The sequence below is a fragment of the Callospermophilus lateralis genome, chromosome 12, assembly GCF_048772815.1.
Source record: "Callospermophilus lateralis isolate mCalLat2 chromosome 12, mCalLat2.hap1, whole genome shotgun sequence".
In the NCBI taxonomy this organism is placed as follows: domain Eukaryota; kingdom Metazoa; phylum Chordata; class Mammalia; order Rodentia; family Sciuridae; genus Callospermophilus; species Callospermophilus lateralis.
In genome coordinates this window covers 26,614,898-26,632,175 of record NC_135316.1, presented here as the reverse complement: position 1 = coordinate 26,632,175, position 17,278 = coordinate 26,614,898, and the positions used below count along the sequence as shown (strand labels likewise).

The 17,278-nt window shown below is 38.8% G+C and overlaps 1 protein-coding gene across 1 annotated transcript in view; it reads left to right on the top strand.

Moving 5' to 3' along the window:
• Positions 1-951: 951 nt before the first annotated feature.
• The window catches only part of Cryl1 (crystallin lambda 1), a 135,108-nt gene continuing 118,781 nt past the window's right edge, over positions 952-17,278 (top strand). The window contains exons 1-2 of the mRNA XM_076872362.2: positions 952-1,081; positions 11,681-11,788. Coding sequence (XP_076728477.1) covers positions 1,041-1,081; positions 11,681-11,788 — 149 coding nt within the window. The 5' untranslated portion in view covers positions 952-1,040. The remainder of the gene's footprint in view (positions 1,082-11,680; positions 11,789-17,278) is intronic.

Below are 17,278 nucleotides of genomic sequence, written 5' to 3'. Positions count from 1 at the left end.
GAAGTTGAATATCTTTTCATATGTTTATTTAAAGTTTGTGAGATTGTTCTTTAAAACCTAATCTCTCTGAGACTTCTATTTCCGTGTTTTTACTTGGGGAAAACAAACTGAAGAAAGACCTCCATTCATCATCTGAACCTGTCAGTGTTGGTCACATTTCCAGCTAGAGTGCTGCCTAATCATTTTTCAACTGGAGGACCGTGGCATTTCCCCTTTCACTTGTGCTGTGTGGACACAAACTTTTGTCTTGCAACGTAAGATGCCCTTTCCGTCATTTGTGCCAGGCTTCAGGGCATTAAGAGAGTTCCTTTTTCTTACACATAAACCGAGTTGGCCTCTGGAAGGAGGAAGAACATTTCATAGTCGCCAGTGCACAATATAAGGAATTCAAATATGTCCTCCCGTTTCGCAGAGTAACATATCTGGAGTTTCCCTTTTCTGCTCTCCCAAAGTTCTGGAGCCTCAGAACTTGGAAGCAGAATGAATCACTGGTGTAAACCCAGTGTGTATGTACTGAAAAGGTGGCTACTATCCTCAAAAGGGAAATACTCGTGAACGTTTCTTTAGGATGCTTTAGTGGTCTAGTCATGTGCCAGCCTGGCAGTCTCTTTCCGTGGACACTGGTTTCACCGTGCACAGTTAGAAACTACAAAATAAACGAATTACTCGCATCAGAAGTGTCTGCTCTTTCCGCTTTCGGTCCTGCGCTCTTGCGTGTTCCTTGGTAATTCCAAGGAATATCCATTTAATAAATGGTGCTCACAACGTAAACGCTCGGTCAGCAGCCAGACAGATGGGGTCAGCAGCGCCTTGGGGCGCTAGGCAGAGGGCTGTGTAGCCCAGTGGGGGCCACCGCACTGCCGGCCCCGCCCGCAGCCTCGGTGCCACCCCACCAGCGCGTGCGCAGCCAATGGGCGCGGGGCACGCCTCCAACCCCACGGCGCCGGGACCTGCCACCGAGCTCCGCGCAGGACAGCCCCGCCCGTGATTTGGTCTTCGCGCTCGCTGTGACCGTCCCTGGCCCAGTTAGGCTCTTGGCCATGGCGTCTTCAGCGGCCGGCGGGGTGTTGATTGTTGGCAGGTAAAGGGTTCTGAAGTGTCGTGCTATTAACGATGGAGCCTGGGGAGGCGCTGGGGACGCGCTATCCCGCGTTTGGGCCCACGCGTAGCGTCCATCCGGGTGGGCACCCTCCCTGCGAACGGTTGGGTGCGCCAACTTCCCGCCCTCCAAGGGGCTCTTAGCCCTCGTTTCTCTTCACGGAGCTGACTAGGCTGGGAAAGCGTCTGGGTCAGCGGCGGTGTCAGGTCACATTAGCACCCTGTCGAGTGCTAATGTGAAACTTGGTGCTGATTTACCTGAAGGGTGTAAAAGCTGACAGAGCAGGCTGCGATTGCCATGCAGTTCCTGGGATCCACCGAATGATGCCGGGCCTACCAGCTAATCCAACAGGCGCGCAAGGCATTGAGCATAAGGAAAACAAATTTTGGCAATAATCCTGCGATAACTGTATTGTTATTCACAGTTTTTGAATGAGAAAATGGAAATGAAGCAATTTGCCCAAGGTCATACTAAAAGATGAAAGTAGCCCAGAAAGGAGGGTTCAGATGCATGCTAGTCAAGGCGGCCTGCAGGGTGCATTCCTGTCTGCTAGGAGGTAATTGGAAGCCCGAACAGCGAACGCACCTGAACACACCTGGCGCGTGGATTGGCGTTTCTGAGGGTGAAGGCCTCATCGGTTTAACAAATAGATTTTTGATGTGTGCTCCCACGCCCACTTTCTTTTCTTTTTTCGGTTAAGAAGGGGAGGCATATTATATATAACTTTCCATTGGCTAGCTTTCCTTAGCAAGTCTATAAACGTGAAAATGCAAACCACATATGTAATCAATTATTCTAGTAGTTGTTTTAAAGTGGCTGTTTTAATAGATAAAACTAGATGCATGCTTATGATCCTAGCTACTTGGGAGGTTGGGGTGAGAGGAGGATTGCTTGAGCTTAGGAATTCAAGGGTAGTTAGGGTCTTGCTATGTTGCCCAATCTAAAAAAAAAAAAAGTTGAAAAATTTTATAGCACGTTTTATTTAACATAGTATCTTTAAAGTGTTATTATTTAAACAAGTATTAAATTTTATAAATGAAATAGTTTACTTTTTAAACATTGTTTTCAAAATCCAGCATATATTTAATACTTTCAGTGCATATGTTTTAGTCAGCTTTTTTTTTTTTTTTTTCTTTTTTGCTTAAGCCACTGTGACGGAAAGACCTAACAGGAACAATTTTAGAAGAAGAAAAGTTTATATATGGTTTTAGAGCTCTCATCCATAGACAACCAGCTCCATTGCTCTAGCCCCACATGAGGCAGAACATCATAGTGGAAAGGTATAGTGGAGGAAAGCAGCTCAGAACATGGTAATCAGGAAGTAGAGAGAGCTCTCACTCACCAGAGACAAAATTTAAATCCTGACCAACCTTCTCCAGTCATACCCCACCTGTCTATAGTTACTACCCTGTTAATCCCAATCAATGGATTAATGCACTAACAAGGTTAAAGCTTTCATAACCCAATCATTTCACCTGTAAACTTTCTGCATTGTCTCACCACATAAGCTTTGGGGCCACTTCATACCTAAAAACCATAACAGATGGAGCTTAACATTCCCTATGACTAATGGCAATCACACTAGACAAGGTTGGTTTAAACAATGATAGAATCTTTATTAAGAAAGCAGATATTAGGGGCTGGGGATGTGGCTCAAGCGGTAGCGCGCTCGCCTGGCATGCGTGCGGCCCGGGTTCGATCTTCAGCACCACATATAAACAAAGATGTTGTGTCCACCAAAAAATAAAAAATAAATATTAAAAAAAAGAAAGCAGATATTTAAAAGACTTTCTTCTCCCCTCATTTTGTGAAGACTCCTTTAAAAAGTACTTATAGGGCAGGTAGCCTGAGTGGCAAAGTACTTGCCTAGCAGGCATGAGGCCCAGGGTTCTGTTAGGGTAGGCTTGCACAAATATCCAGGAGAGACATACCTCTGAGTCAAGCAAAAGTTCATTGACAGAGAATATCAGCCAGGCTGCCCTTCTGCAAGGTGCAGCAGTCTGCTGAAAAAACTTCTTAACTATATAGTCATGCACAATGAAGTAGTTAAAAAAAATAACCCATCTGGTCCAGTGATTGTTACTTGGTGTCTTTGTTGTGGTTTAGGTAGTTAGGGACTCTTTGGGGCTGAATGAGAAGGTCAGGCTTGGGTGGGCTTTTCAAAATGGAGTTACTTTGGCCTAAGAACCTTACAGCTTCTATGCCTAGCACTGCAAAACAAAAAACTTCTAATTATTTTCAAAATGCAGGTCAAGCTGTGAAAGGAGGTTTGCTTAATGAGATCAAACTGTGGAAAGTCTTTGACCTTTAGCTGTTGTAGGCCAATCAAGGGTCTTCACTTTTCTAACTTTGTGTAGCCTGAGGCTTACTTCATCCCCTTGCCTGACACCTCCTGTTTCCTTTGATACTTCACCATGTGGCTGACCTGGGATGTAAGAGAACCTAGTACAGAGAGTGGTCTGGTGCCACACGGGTGAAGGCTTTTTTTTACAGCTTGAGATGAGATGGGCCATTTTGTGGGGTTGCATTGTTTTCTTAAATGAAAAAGTGGAAAGAAAGATACTTTTATTTTAGAAAATATCCTTATGGATTACATCATACATATATGCATAATACAAAAATGCTAAACATATAACTCAATGAATTATCACAGAGTGAATGTACTGCTGAAACCCCCATGGTGAAAATGTTCTTCAGTCTGAAGTTAGACTCTGTTAAGGATTTCTTTTGTGGTTAAATAATTTATGATAATAGTGACAGGAAAGAAAAGTCTTTAAAGGTGATTACTGGTCAGTTGGAGACAAGCATGAATGTTCATTGGGCTATAGACATCCCTTCATATCCATGGGAGTTTGGTTCCAAGGTTCCTGAGGATGACGATACCAAATCTGCTCATGTTCAAGTCCTTTATATAAAATAGTGTTGGATTTACATAGAACCTATACAACCTTCCTGTACAGATAACTTATAATACTTGATACAATATAAATGCTATGTAAATAGTTGTTATTGATTGAGGACACAACTCAATCATAGAGTATTTGTTTAACATGCTCAGAGCTTCAGGTTAGATCCCCAGCACCCCAAGAAAAGAATAAAAAGTTGTTATGTTGTATTGTTTAGAAAATAACAGTAAGAAAAAAAGTCTGTACATGTTCAATATTGATGCAATTTTTCCCTGAATATTTCAATCCATAGGTATGGATGGCTGACTGTGTATTCTTGCTGTCCAAGTTGGTAGCCACTATCACATTTTGATAGTGAGTACTTGAACTTGTCTAGCTTTAGTACTGCTGATTTCCTGAGTTTTAACATTTATTTGACTTTAATTAATTCTAATTTAAATAGCTACCTGTGGCTAGAGTATACTGTATTTATCAGTACATGTCTAGAATCCTGAGAGTGTCACTAAGAATTCACATGTATATAATATGCACATTTTATATTAATTACAAAAGGTTTCATATTATAGAAGAATATGGAGTAAATGAGATATAATATCCTATTCCTTTATCCATAGCTCCAGTGAAAGTGATTTTAATTGTGTGTGCAACAAATGGCTTCACATGAGATACTTTGTAATACGATGGTGACCTTCTCTGTGACCCCTTTAATGTACTTGAGGCTTAGCTCAAGTGAGTATTGTGTGAGAGCTTTGAAGCTTGGCCAGCACTTCTGTGGCATTAGAGGATTTTCAAGTCTATACAAGGCATGCCAGGGTCTTCCTTTCACCAGTTTAGGCCAGTTCTAACAGAAGCTGTTAGTCTCTGGTATGAGACATCTCCTATGTTCACAGTGGCCACTGTCTAGATGGGAGATGGAGTGGGGAGAATACTTCTGGATCCTGCCCTAAGACTGCTCTTGAAGGCCCCCTGCCACCAAACTGCTTTCAGGTTTGAGACAAGCTTGCCCTCCCCTCTCTGCTCTCATGTGTTCCATCTGTTTGAGTGCTAATAACTTAGTCTGCTACCATTTAATGGATGCTGGCTGAGGACATCAGTCTTCTGGATCAGTGACAAAGGACTTCACTAATCATGGTGTAGCAGGTGGCATGAGTATCATATAGACATACTTTATTGTGCTTTGTTTTATTGTTCTTCACAGATATTGTTTTAAGCAATAAAATATCTTTTAATTAAGGGATATACATTGGATTGTTTTTTTTTTTTTTTTTAGACACAATGTAAGACTGCAGTAAACACAACCTCTTTTTTGTGTCTGGTGGTGGGGATTTAACCCAGGGCCTTGAGCATTTTAGGCAAGTGCTCTACCACTGAGCCACATCTTCCTAAACATAACTTTGAAATGGGAAATTCATGTAACTTGCTTTATTGTGAAATTAGCTTATTTGTGGTGGTCTGGAACTGAACCTATAATATCTCTGAAGTATGCCTATATTTTCATTGGTTTCCCTTCTCTTAGAGTCACATAGGGGTGCATGAAGGGCCTGTGTGGATTTCAAGAGAATACTGAGTTTAGGGACACCTACATTTTTATAGTAAGCAATAAACAATTCTGCTCTTTGTCTCTCTCAAAGTTTCTTGCTACATATATAACTCTGAGAAGTAGTCCTGGTGAAGAATGGCCAGAGCCTTGTAGTCTTAGCATACCCAGCAAGACATGTAAGAGCTCATGGAAGAAGTCTTCCAATACAGAATCCTTGGCTCTGTCTACACATCCTCTTGACACCGCTGAAATGGAGGATATATTGCTGCTACTGCACTTATTAGATTAGGACCTGATGCCTGCTTCACATTTTCAGGAGCTTTCAACTTAGAGAAACCCTAGAGAACTTTTTTAATTTGTCTTTGAATTGTCTGAGGAGTACTCAGGACACCTTGTGGATGGAATGCAACTTGCTTTTGATATTATAAGTAGAATTTGAAAATTTCAGGATTGGAAGAGAGGTAGGGCCCAATCCACACATCCAATGAACATTTGATGTCATTGTCTCTGCCCGTGATTATCCTGCTTCTGTTTTGGTACCTTTAGTTTCAAGGATTTTTCTGTCTGTTTGATTACGGGGACTGCCTTTTCCTGGCCAACAGCAAGCATCAGTATAAGACTCAAGCAATGGAAATAGGTGCAGTAACCCCCCATCAGCCTTGTGCTTCCTCAAGTTTATCAGTTTCCCTTACCCAGAGGATCAGACCCTTCAACATGCAAATATATAGTTTTTCTGCTAAATTGATCCCATTTCTCCCCCTGGTTACCACCACATTTCCTGTTTAAACTTAGTAAAATGATCTGTATTCTGTCTCCAGTTTCTTTCTTCCTATGATCTATCTCTTGACTTTGTACTATGGAAAAATTTCAAACCATATTAAAGTTGAGAGAATAATATAGTGAGCCCTTATGTACCTGTACCCTGCCCCCAACATCAACAGTTACTACACACAGGTAATCTAGTTTCTTTTATACTCTCCTCTCTGGATTATTTTGAAACAAATTCCAGACATATCATTTCATCTATGACTATATCAGCATGTATATCTAAAGGATACAGACTCTTTTACAAATACATAATAGCAATGCTATCATCATAGGCAAAATATTAACAGAATTCCTTAACATCTTTAAGTATTTCCTCTGCATTCAAAATTTCCCTTATTATCTTTTATTTTAACACTTAGTTTGATTGATTCAGATGCCAAATAAGGCTCACATGTTATATTTGATGCTATTGTTTATTGATGCTTCCAAGCTATAGATTTCTCAGCCCTCTTTTTTTAATATTTATTTTTTAGCTATAGCTGGACAAAATTTCCTTATTTTTATGTGGTGCTGAGGATTGAACCCAGTGCCTCACACATGCTAGACGAGTGCTCTACCTCTGAGCCACAACCACAGCCCCATCTCATCCCTCTTTTTTAAAAACAAGTTTATTGAAGTTTATTTGTTGAAGAACATGAATCATTTGTCCTGTATAATCTTCCATGTAGGATATAAAAAGTAAAAGAATTGAGGATGATGCTAAGTTATTTTTAGAGAGCAAGAAAGGATGAAGGTGTCATTAATTCTATAGGAAAAGATTTTAAGAGAGATAATCAGGAGTTCAATATAGGGTATTTTAATTGTGAGATGTCTAACACATAGATCAAGCAAAACAACAGGGTAAAGTTCTTAGTTCAGGGCCAACGTCTGAGCTGGAACAAGAATGTGGGGTATTTAGTAGTGCAAGACGTGAGATCTCTAAAGAAACAGAGTCTTGGGACACTCCAACTTTAATGGGGAAAGATAACTCAGTGAGATTTTGTTGAATGTGTCCCTATAGTGTTATTTACCATGTTCCTCTATCTTTCATTCTTGAGACTGGAGTTAGATCCAGCGGTTCATTTTATCTTACACCAACCTAAGGCAGGCTCTCCTTCCATCAGGTCACAAAAAGTTCTCTTATCGTGGTCCCCACTCCCATTCATCCTGCTAAGCCCAATAGCCAATTCTCAGTCCAAATTCTACTTGACCCAGATGGACAATCTCTTCTCCTTGAGGCTGTCTTCACTTCCTAACTCTCTCATCTAGTTTTCTGTCCCCATTAAGTTTGAGTTCCTAAGTCTCCATTCCTTAGAGATCTCACACATCACACATGACGAAATACCCCACACTCATGTTCCAGCCCAGATGTTGGCCCTGAACTGAGGACTTTATCCAGTTGTTTTGCTTGATCTATTTGTTAGACATCTCACAATTAAAATACCCTATATTGAACTCTTGAATGTCTCCTAAAATCTTCTCCTATAGAATTAAAGACAACTTCATCATTTCTTGCTCTCCCAAAATAACTTGGCATCATCCTCAATTCTTTCACTTTTCATACCCTACATGGAACCCACTAGCAATTCTTTTTGGCTATATCTTGACTATATTATATATTCAAAACTCAGCTAACCACCAATCATCTCTTCTGCTTCTATCTTCTTCCAACCTACCGTCATATCCTGCAACAGGTTCTGGACTCTGAACTCTGAACTGGTCTTTTTATTTCCATCTTTGCCTTTCTTCAGTACATATGCTGCTTGACTTACAATGGGGTCATAATCCAATGAACCATCATAAAGTGAAAATATCAGAAGTGTAAAATGCACTTACTACTTCCAGCCTACTAAACCTCATAACTTAGCAGCACAGCACTGTAGACTGTTGGTTGTTTCCCCCTTGTGATCACGGGACTGATTGGTAATTGCTGCCACCCAGCATCATGAAAGAGGTTTGGACTTTATAGCACTAGCCTGGGAAGAGATCCAAATTCAGACTTCCAAGTTTGATTTCAACTGAATGCCTTTTGCTTTTGTACCATCACAAAGTCAAGCCATCATAAGTTAGGCACTGTGTATTTTTAAGAAAACAACTAGAAAGTTCCTTTTAAAACTTAAATCAATTCATGTCTTTCATATAAAACATTCTATTAGATATTCATCTCATACATATGAGTAAATATCTCAATCCCTCTATGGTCTCTGAGACACTATGTATGTAACCAGTTCACCTTCCCTTCCAACCTTTGGACTTCATCCCTTACCCGCCCTCTCCTTCCACCTCAACTGCAGCTGCCCATCAGTCATTCTCTCCCTGCCAAGGACACTTTTCTTACAGATATACTCATGGCTTGGCCCTTTACCTTCTTCAACTCTGCTAAAATGTTACCTTGCCAGTGAGTCATTCCCTGGTAGTGCTTATAAAATTTCTCTGCCTCCCATTTTCTACTTCCTACTTTTAGTCTCTCTTGTCATTTTCTTTTTTTTCCTTAGAACTTTTACTTATTTACAATAAACTAGGCTTATAGCCCACTCTAAGCTCCTGGCATCAGGCTATAGAATAGTGCCTGACACATAGTAGGCACTCTTTACCTACCTCCAGAGTAAATCACTGTTGCCTTCATCTTCACTCCATGGGAAGAGCTTGCTGACCATTATCTAGTGTTTGTCATTAAGGCATGTCAGCGTTTTTGTTGTCAACAACTAACATTTATCAAGCTGTACAATGTGCCAGGAATACAAAGGTGAGCAAGATAGTTCCCAGTGCATAGAGCTTACCTTATTGAACAAACAAAAAACAAGTTCATATTGTGGACAAGTGTTGCTTTGCCCCCACTTCCCTGTACAAAACTTACTGTGGTTTTTTTCTCATGCACTGAGAAATCCTTTATGAAATATCTAACAGTTCACAACAAAAAAGAGGAGTGTTCAATCTCCCAGACCTGGAGATGGAAGTGAGATCTTGCACTGGTCATTTTCTCCCTGAATCTTCATTCAGTCCTATATATGCCTATACATGTCCTGCTTCACTCAGCTTCCCTACATTAATATGGTACAATGTGTTACAATTAACGAACTATTACATTGTCACCCACTAATAGTGTTTATTAATAGTTAATTAAAAGTAATATCCTTTTAAATTCTGATCTCCATAATTTTTACCTGATGTCCTTTTTCTGTTCCAGGATGCCAAATCACATTTACAGTTTTCTCTCTATATCCTTGAGTTCCACATCTGTTGATTTAACCAACCATGGATTGATAATATTTGCAAAAAAAAAAAAAAAATTGTGCCTACGCTGAGCATGTAATAATAACATTCCTTGTCATTGTTTTCTAAACAATATAGTATAACAACTATTTACATAGCATTCACATTGTGTTAAGTATTATAAGTCATCTAGAGATGATTCCTGAATATGCACATAGATTATATGCAAATACTATTCAATTTTTTTGTAAGGAATTTGAGCATTCTCTGAATTGGGAGAAGGGGGTCCTAGAACCTCTCTCTCATTCATACCAAGTGACTTCTGTACTTGTCATTTCTCTTTTGACTCCTCTGTGACATTTCCTTAGACTTTCCTTGCTTTTGATGACCTTGACAGTTTTGAGGAATACTAGTCATGTAGTTGTCAAATGTCCCTCTGTTGAGATTTGCCTAATGTTTTTCTCATGACTAAGCTGGGGGTTGTGGTAGGAAGACCACAGAAGTAAATTTCCATTCTCATCACATATCAAGGTATCACGACATACTTTCATTATGATTCATTGCTGTTGATATTAACCTTGACCACCTGGCTGAGCTACTGGTTCAGTTTCCTCCACGGCTAAGTTATTCTTTTGTTTCCTCTTTCCACACTGTATTCTTGGGAAAGAAGTTGCTTTGCATAGGGTGGAAAATGATGTTCTATTTCTCTGAGGACAGTGTAGCTAAATAAATTATTTGGAATTCTTCCACAATGGAAATGTGACTTTTCCAACATTTATTTATTTATTCAAACATTTATTTTTATCAGTATGAACTTTTGAATATGTACTCTATAGTTTGTATTATAATGAAAAAAAACTGGCTCAATTTGTTCCAGTTTTAGCCATTGGGAGCTCTTCTAGTGGTTTCTTGTATCCCTTTGATGTATCTTTTCAATGTAGTTTTTTTTGTTTTTGTTTTTTAACATTTACTTGCCGGTGCTACAGACTGCTCCAGGCTTATCTTATATGACTCAGCTCTAGAATTTGTCATTTCTCCAAGGAGTACTGCTTTCTTTTATTGGAGAATAGTATTAGAAATCAAGAATTGGACTCTAGATGTGTTCTGTACTTTTGTCTTTAACCCTTTGAACAATCCCATATGTGCTCTTTATGATTCTTTTATCTTTTTATTTTCCAATAAGTCTGAAGCAGTGGGTGAAGAGTAGGGGTTAAGTGTAAGGACTCATCTCTTAGCTCCAGCATGGATAGCCTGTGTGGAAGTAATTCTTCTGTGCCTCAGAGGAAATAATGATAGTACATACATTGTAAGGTGTTATAAAGACTAAGAGAGGTAAGACCTAAGTGTTTAATGGTGCTGGCACCTAATCCATGCTCATGCTGTTGTGGTGACAGTTAATTTTTTGAAGAGGACAGCAAATACACTCATCTTTTTATATTTATGGGAGATTGATTCTAGGACCCCCATGGTAACAAAATCTGCAGATATTCAAGTTTTTTTTATACAATGGTATAATGCTTACATAAAACCTCAATGAATTTAAATGCCTAGTAAAATGTAATGTAACTTGTGGTTGTACTGCATTGTTTAGAGAATAATGAGAAGAAAAATGTCTACATATGTTTAGTACAGATGTAGTTTTCTTTTTTTCCCCCTAAGTATTTTTAATCCATGGTTGGTTGAATCCTCAGATGTAGAACCCAGGGATACAAGGGCTGGCTGTACTATCTCTCTTGTTCAAGTTAGGTGACTTGCCTAAAACAGTGGTCAAATGGGGGTTCAACTAAGGACCTTTTGCCTCATGTCACCCTGCCACCTCCCGACTGTAATTTTTTGTGTCGGTGCACGAGCACATGATGAATACTTGACATACCGCCATATTCCCTGTGGAATACTGATCTTGGCACTTGTGTTGGGGGCTCAGGAGTTCCTGGGTAGAAACAGATAACATTTTAAACAAATACAGTTATCAAGATGTGCACTTTAAAGAGATTTATTAAATATTGTAGGAATGGGATGCTGTATAATTTTGAAAAGTTTCTTCTGGATTAAGAATGAAAAGACATTCAGTTATTAAATTAATTTGAATCATTTCTTAATTTTCTCTCCCTGTAGTGGACTCATTGGACGAAGCTGGGCTATGTTGTTTGCCAGTGGAGGCTTCAAGGTGAAACTCTATGATATTGAGCAAGAACAGATAACAAATGCCCTGGAAAACATCAGGTAGGCTAACTGACGCCTTCTGGGAGGAGCTGGAATGGTCCTGTTTCTTTTAGTTGGTCTTGTTTATCAGATTCTCAAGGCTGTAAATATCTGTGATTGTACATTTTCATTTGATACAGCTCTTGGAGTGCCTCTGAACCAATAGAGGTCAGGTGTAAGGTGGCTAGAATGTGAATTTAGACTGGAAAGGAGACTTCCATTGTTAGGAAAGGCCCATTCAGATTGAAAAGATTTAAGAAAGGGGAAAAGAGGAGCTGAATGTAAATGTCAGGACTTAATCCCAATTGAGTTGGGGACTTCCTTACTATGTCACACAGGGGTAGAGAGCTGGGACTTTTTCCTGTTCCCTCTGTAGGATAAGCCAATGTCCAGCAGGTGATAGTCAGAGCTTCATGGGCATTACCTTTTAGGAACAGAGATTCTAAGCATTGTTTTGACCTATTGATCTAATAATGGTGGTAGGCCCCAGATGAAAACATCCTGAATTTTAATTAGGGTTTAGAACTCATGTAAGAGGACAGAACTGTAGTCACTCTTGTGGGTGTTAGTAATTGTGACAACTGTACTAGTTAAAGGCATGAGAGTGGATGAACTTACCAAAAACTGAGGGACTGAGTTTGAGGAGTGGAAGTCACAGTGGGCAGAAGAAGTATAGGAACCAAAGACAAAGTCCAAGAATAAGGGAGGTCAAAGATATAGGAACCAAACTAATGCAACATGCCAGAAGGAGTACTCCCTCGCTGCTTGGCTCATCTACCTGCGATGACCTTCGCTGAATGAATCTGACATAGTTTCAGACATAGTTTGTTTTAGCTAGTTATTATCCCTCTTTTTAGGATATTTATGAATATGTAACTTGAATTTGCCTTTTTGTGTAACAAAAATATGCTTGCTTTATCTAAGGTTACCTTTGAAAAGATTAATGTGTGTTATAATATCAGGTTATAAGAATTAAGAAATCATATATGCTGCCCCAGCTTTATTGTGTTACAGACTCAGAACCTGAACCCAGAGAAGTACCTTCTTTTTTAAAAAATATTTATTTTTTAGTCATAGGTGGACACAATGTCTTTATTTTATATTTATGTGGTGCTGAGGATTGAACCCAGTGCCTCACACATGCTAGGCGAGTGCTCTACCTCTGAGCCACAATCCCAGCCTGAGAAGTACCTTCTTATATATAGTTATAAAGAGTCAATGTCAAGATAAAATGCCAATCCAAAAAATAAAAATCAGACAAACAAAAACCAAAAAGTAAAGCAGCCAGCACAAAACCACTCACACAAACTGTACTGTTTTGGAAGGAAAGTTGCTTGGCATTTCAGTGCCTATTACCTGTCAGGGATGTGCTATTTACTAGGGATATGTAGGCAGATGATGTATACATAGCCATGGAACTTAAATCCTAGTAATCCTTTTTGTTTTGTTTTGAGGCACTGGGAATCAAACCCAGGACCTCGTATGTACTAGACAAGTGCTTTACCACTGAGCCACATCCTCTGCCCATACTCAATAATCTCAATCTTAAAATAAACTCTAGGAGACATGTTATTGCCATAATTTTATGAGAACATATAGGTATATGAGAGATTAGGAACCTGCTCCATAGACATAGGATTCACTGTAAGACATGATTCCAGCCCTGGTCTGTCTGACTTCAAAGACAACATCCATTTATACCATATGCTTTATAGAGATTCTTCAAACAATACTTTTAATTTAATATTTGGCACATGCAAAAGAATAGATCATGTATATAAGTTTATGAAGAAGAATAATGAAATAATTATCCATGACTCTCCACCCAACTTAAAATTTAGAACATTACCAATACCTTGTATGTACCTTTTGGATCTCATCCCCCTGACCTCCTATCAGAGGTAAAAAATATTATTTATTTGTATTTACCATTTTCCTTGTCCTAAAAACACTTATATACATATCCCTCAATAACATACTGTTGAGTTTTGCTTTCTTTTGTGTTTTATATGAATATTGCTGAGATCCACCCAAGTTTTTGCTTATAGCTCTAGTGCATGTATTTTTACTGCTATACCATATTCTATTGTATGAATTTTCTATAAATTATTTATCTGTTATCCTCTTGGAATGTTATAGCTTTTCCCAGTTTAGGCTATTGTAAATAATGTTAACTATTAATATTCTTATATTTTTGTATATTCTATGTTTCTTATTATTTTTCTTGTATATTCTGTGTTTCCTAATGTATAAGTGCAGGAGTTTCTATAAGTACATACCTAGCAGGGAGACTACTGAGTCTGTTTTACCTGAAGGAGTTCTGATAGCCTAGATATTGGACCATCTCTTTCTACCTTCATTTTTTTTTATGTTATAGTACTATCTTTATTGACTTGGAAAGACATTTATGCTGTATCTTTTTTGGGGGGGAGGGGATATGAATTCTTATTTCTAACTATGCAGTATCACATTGGTTTTACAGCCACGTTTATACATACAGCCATACTAGTGTCTACCTTCATTTCTAAAAACTTTTATTTCACGTTTTCTCTCTCCCTATGTTTTCAGAATACATTCTGGATATGTTCTTTAGATTTTTCTTCATTTCATCAATTCTCTTTATAGTTGTGTTTAATCTGTTGTTTAGACCATCTACTGAGTTTATTTGAATTATTCAATTTTTCATTTTTAAAGTTTGCTTTGCCTCTTCTGTAGATATATCAGTCTCAAATGGTTTGTTTATTTTTTGTGGTTCCATTTCTCAAATCATCAGCTATTTAATACATAATTGCTTTGAACAATGTATCTGATAATTCCAGTTCCTGAGGGTGTCTTAGATTCATCAGAATCAGATCCGGAGATGCAGATTCCTGGGCAAGTGATTTATTAAGGCGGAGCTCCCAGGATAAAGCAGTAAGGGAGTAGTGAAGATAAGATAAAGAAAAGATAGAAACCAGTGAAGGTTATGATTTCAGAAGTCTCGGGCTCAACACAATCCCCTGGGAGTTCTAGAGTGTGGAGTGAACTGTAAAGTTTGTCCTCACTCAAGGCAAGGGAGCCGGACTGTCCTGGTCCTTCCTGGACGGATATAAACTCCCAGGCATTTCTGGTCCTCTGATCTGGAACCAGGGAGTTCTCTAAGGAAGGCTGTTAGGTATGAACCTTTAGCAACAAAGAGCTCCAAAGCTGGAGATAGACACCCAGTGGTTCATGAGGGGAATCCAAAGAGTTCTGAGTGGAGCACCAATGGCCTTCACTATGGCAATTCACTGCTTTTAAATAAAAGAAGTTTTCTTACTCACTTATTCATATTTTCATTCTTTAAAAATACTGGTTGACCACCTACTATGTGTGTGACACATTTAAGTACTGGGGATTAAACAATAAGCAAAATAGGCTGAGATCTCATTGACCTATAAGAACTCACATTCAGTGCCGGGGAAGAAAGGGAAAAGAAGTAGAAAATTCTCTGTGCTCTGTAAATTCATCTCCCAACACTTGTGGAGTATGATCTATGGGTTTAGACAAATGTATACTGACATGTATCCACGACTGTAGTATCATACAGAATAATTTTACTGCCCTAATTGTCCTCTGAGCTCTATTCTTCCCTTGCTCCCCTAAACCCTTGGCAACCATTAATCCTTTTAGGCTCCATAGTTTGACATTTTTCCAGAATGTCATATAGTTGGAATCATACAGTGTGTAGTCCTTTCAGATTGATCCTATGACTTAGTAATATGCATTTAAGTTTCCTCCTTATCTTTTCATGGCTTGAATATAATTTATTTATTTTAGTGCTGAATAATATTGCATTGCCTGGGCATGCTACAATTTTTCTGTTTATCTTCAGAAGAACATCTTGGTACTTTCAAGGTTGGGCAATTATGAATAAAGCTGCTGGAAATATTCACGTGCAGATTTTTGTTTGGGCATTTTTGTCAATTCTTTTGAGTAAACACTAAGGATTATAGTTGCTGGATTGAATGTAAGAATATATTTAGATTTGTATGAACCATTATACTACCTTTCAAAGCGCCTATACCATTTTGCATTCCCATCAACAATGAATGAGAGTTCTTGTTGCTTTGTATTCTTGCCAGTATTTGGTGTTGCCAGTGTTCTGAATTTTAGTCAGTCTGCTACGTGTTACGGTGGTGTCTTATTTTAATTTGTTGATAACATACAATGTGGATCATCTTTTCATATGCTTTATTTGCCCTCTGTGTTTCTTCTTTGAGATTGTGTGTGTGTGTGTGTGTGTGTGTGTGTGTGCGCGCGCGTGCGTGCGTGCGTGCGTGCGTGCGTGCGTTGTGTGTTGAAGACTGAACCTAGGGCCTCACAGCATGCTAGACATATGCTCAACCACGGAAACCCCATTTTCAAGTTCTTTTATTTTTTTTAATTAAAAAATATTTTTGGCTCAAGGGAGGACCTTGACAATTTCCTTTATTTGCTGTGACTCCTGATGCATAACAATTATTCCTATATGGGATTAAGTGATTTTGTAGAAACCATTTCAGTGTTCCTGTTCTGCTAAAGAAGGCTTCAGAGTTTTTCAATACATTTTAAGCCACAATAAAAACAGGTGAAAGCCATATAATCCTGCTGTTGTAATTTAGAAGAAAACACCGCTTAAGACACCATTCACTAAATATAAACAAGAAACTGAGACAAAAGGATTTTCTCAGGTTGAGTCAGTGTTTTTATAAAGCATCAAGATTGGAAACATGGTAGCAAAGAGCTTAGTATTTAGTTTAATTGAGATTACTTAAGGAGCAATAGGAAGTAATTTATTGATAGTTAAAATATAATTGTAAAGAGCTTTAAAGGAACTTATGGTATTGCTAAATAAGTAAAGTCATATCTGTAGGCTTCCCTTGGACTGCCTGCCACACTGATACCAAACTGTGCAGATGCTCAAGTCCCTCATATAAAAATAGAAATGTGCATAGAACCTATGCACATCCTCCCATAGACTTTAAAATCATCTCTAGATTACTTAGGATACCTAATACAATATCAATGCTATGTACACAAGTGTTATGCTGTATTATTTAGGGAAATTTATACCATGACAAGGAAAAGTTCTGTATGTGTTCAGTGACAGGCAAAAATTTTTGTTTTTCCAGTTACTTTCCATCTGCAGTTGATTGAGTTCAAGGTTGCAGAATCCACAGGCAGGGAGGAACAACTAGGCTTTGTTAAATTCGTCTTTGAATTTTGCATTAAGTATATAAGAACTTTATAAGCTCCCATTTAGAAATGGTTAGTTGGTGAAACTGCTTGTGCCTTGTATACTTGGGTGAAAACTCTGGCTTTTCTGTAGGCCTGGACTTGGTACTGGTTTTCTGGTGATGCTGTTTGTGGTTGATGGGTCTGAAGCTGAGCGACATTAGATTAAGCCCAGTGTTGGGGAGAGGGTAACCTAGGGAAGAGGAGACCAGGAGTCTCTCATTAAGTCAGGCTTTAAGCAACCCCATGTGGCCTCCAGGCCAAGACTTGGCAAGC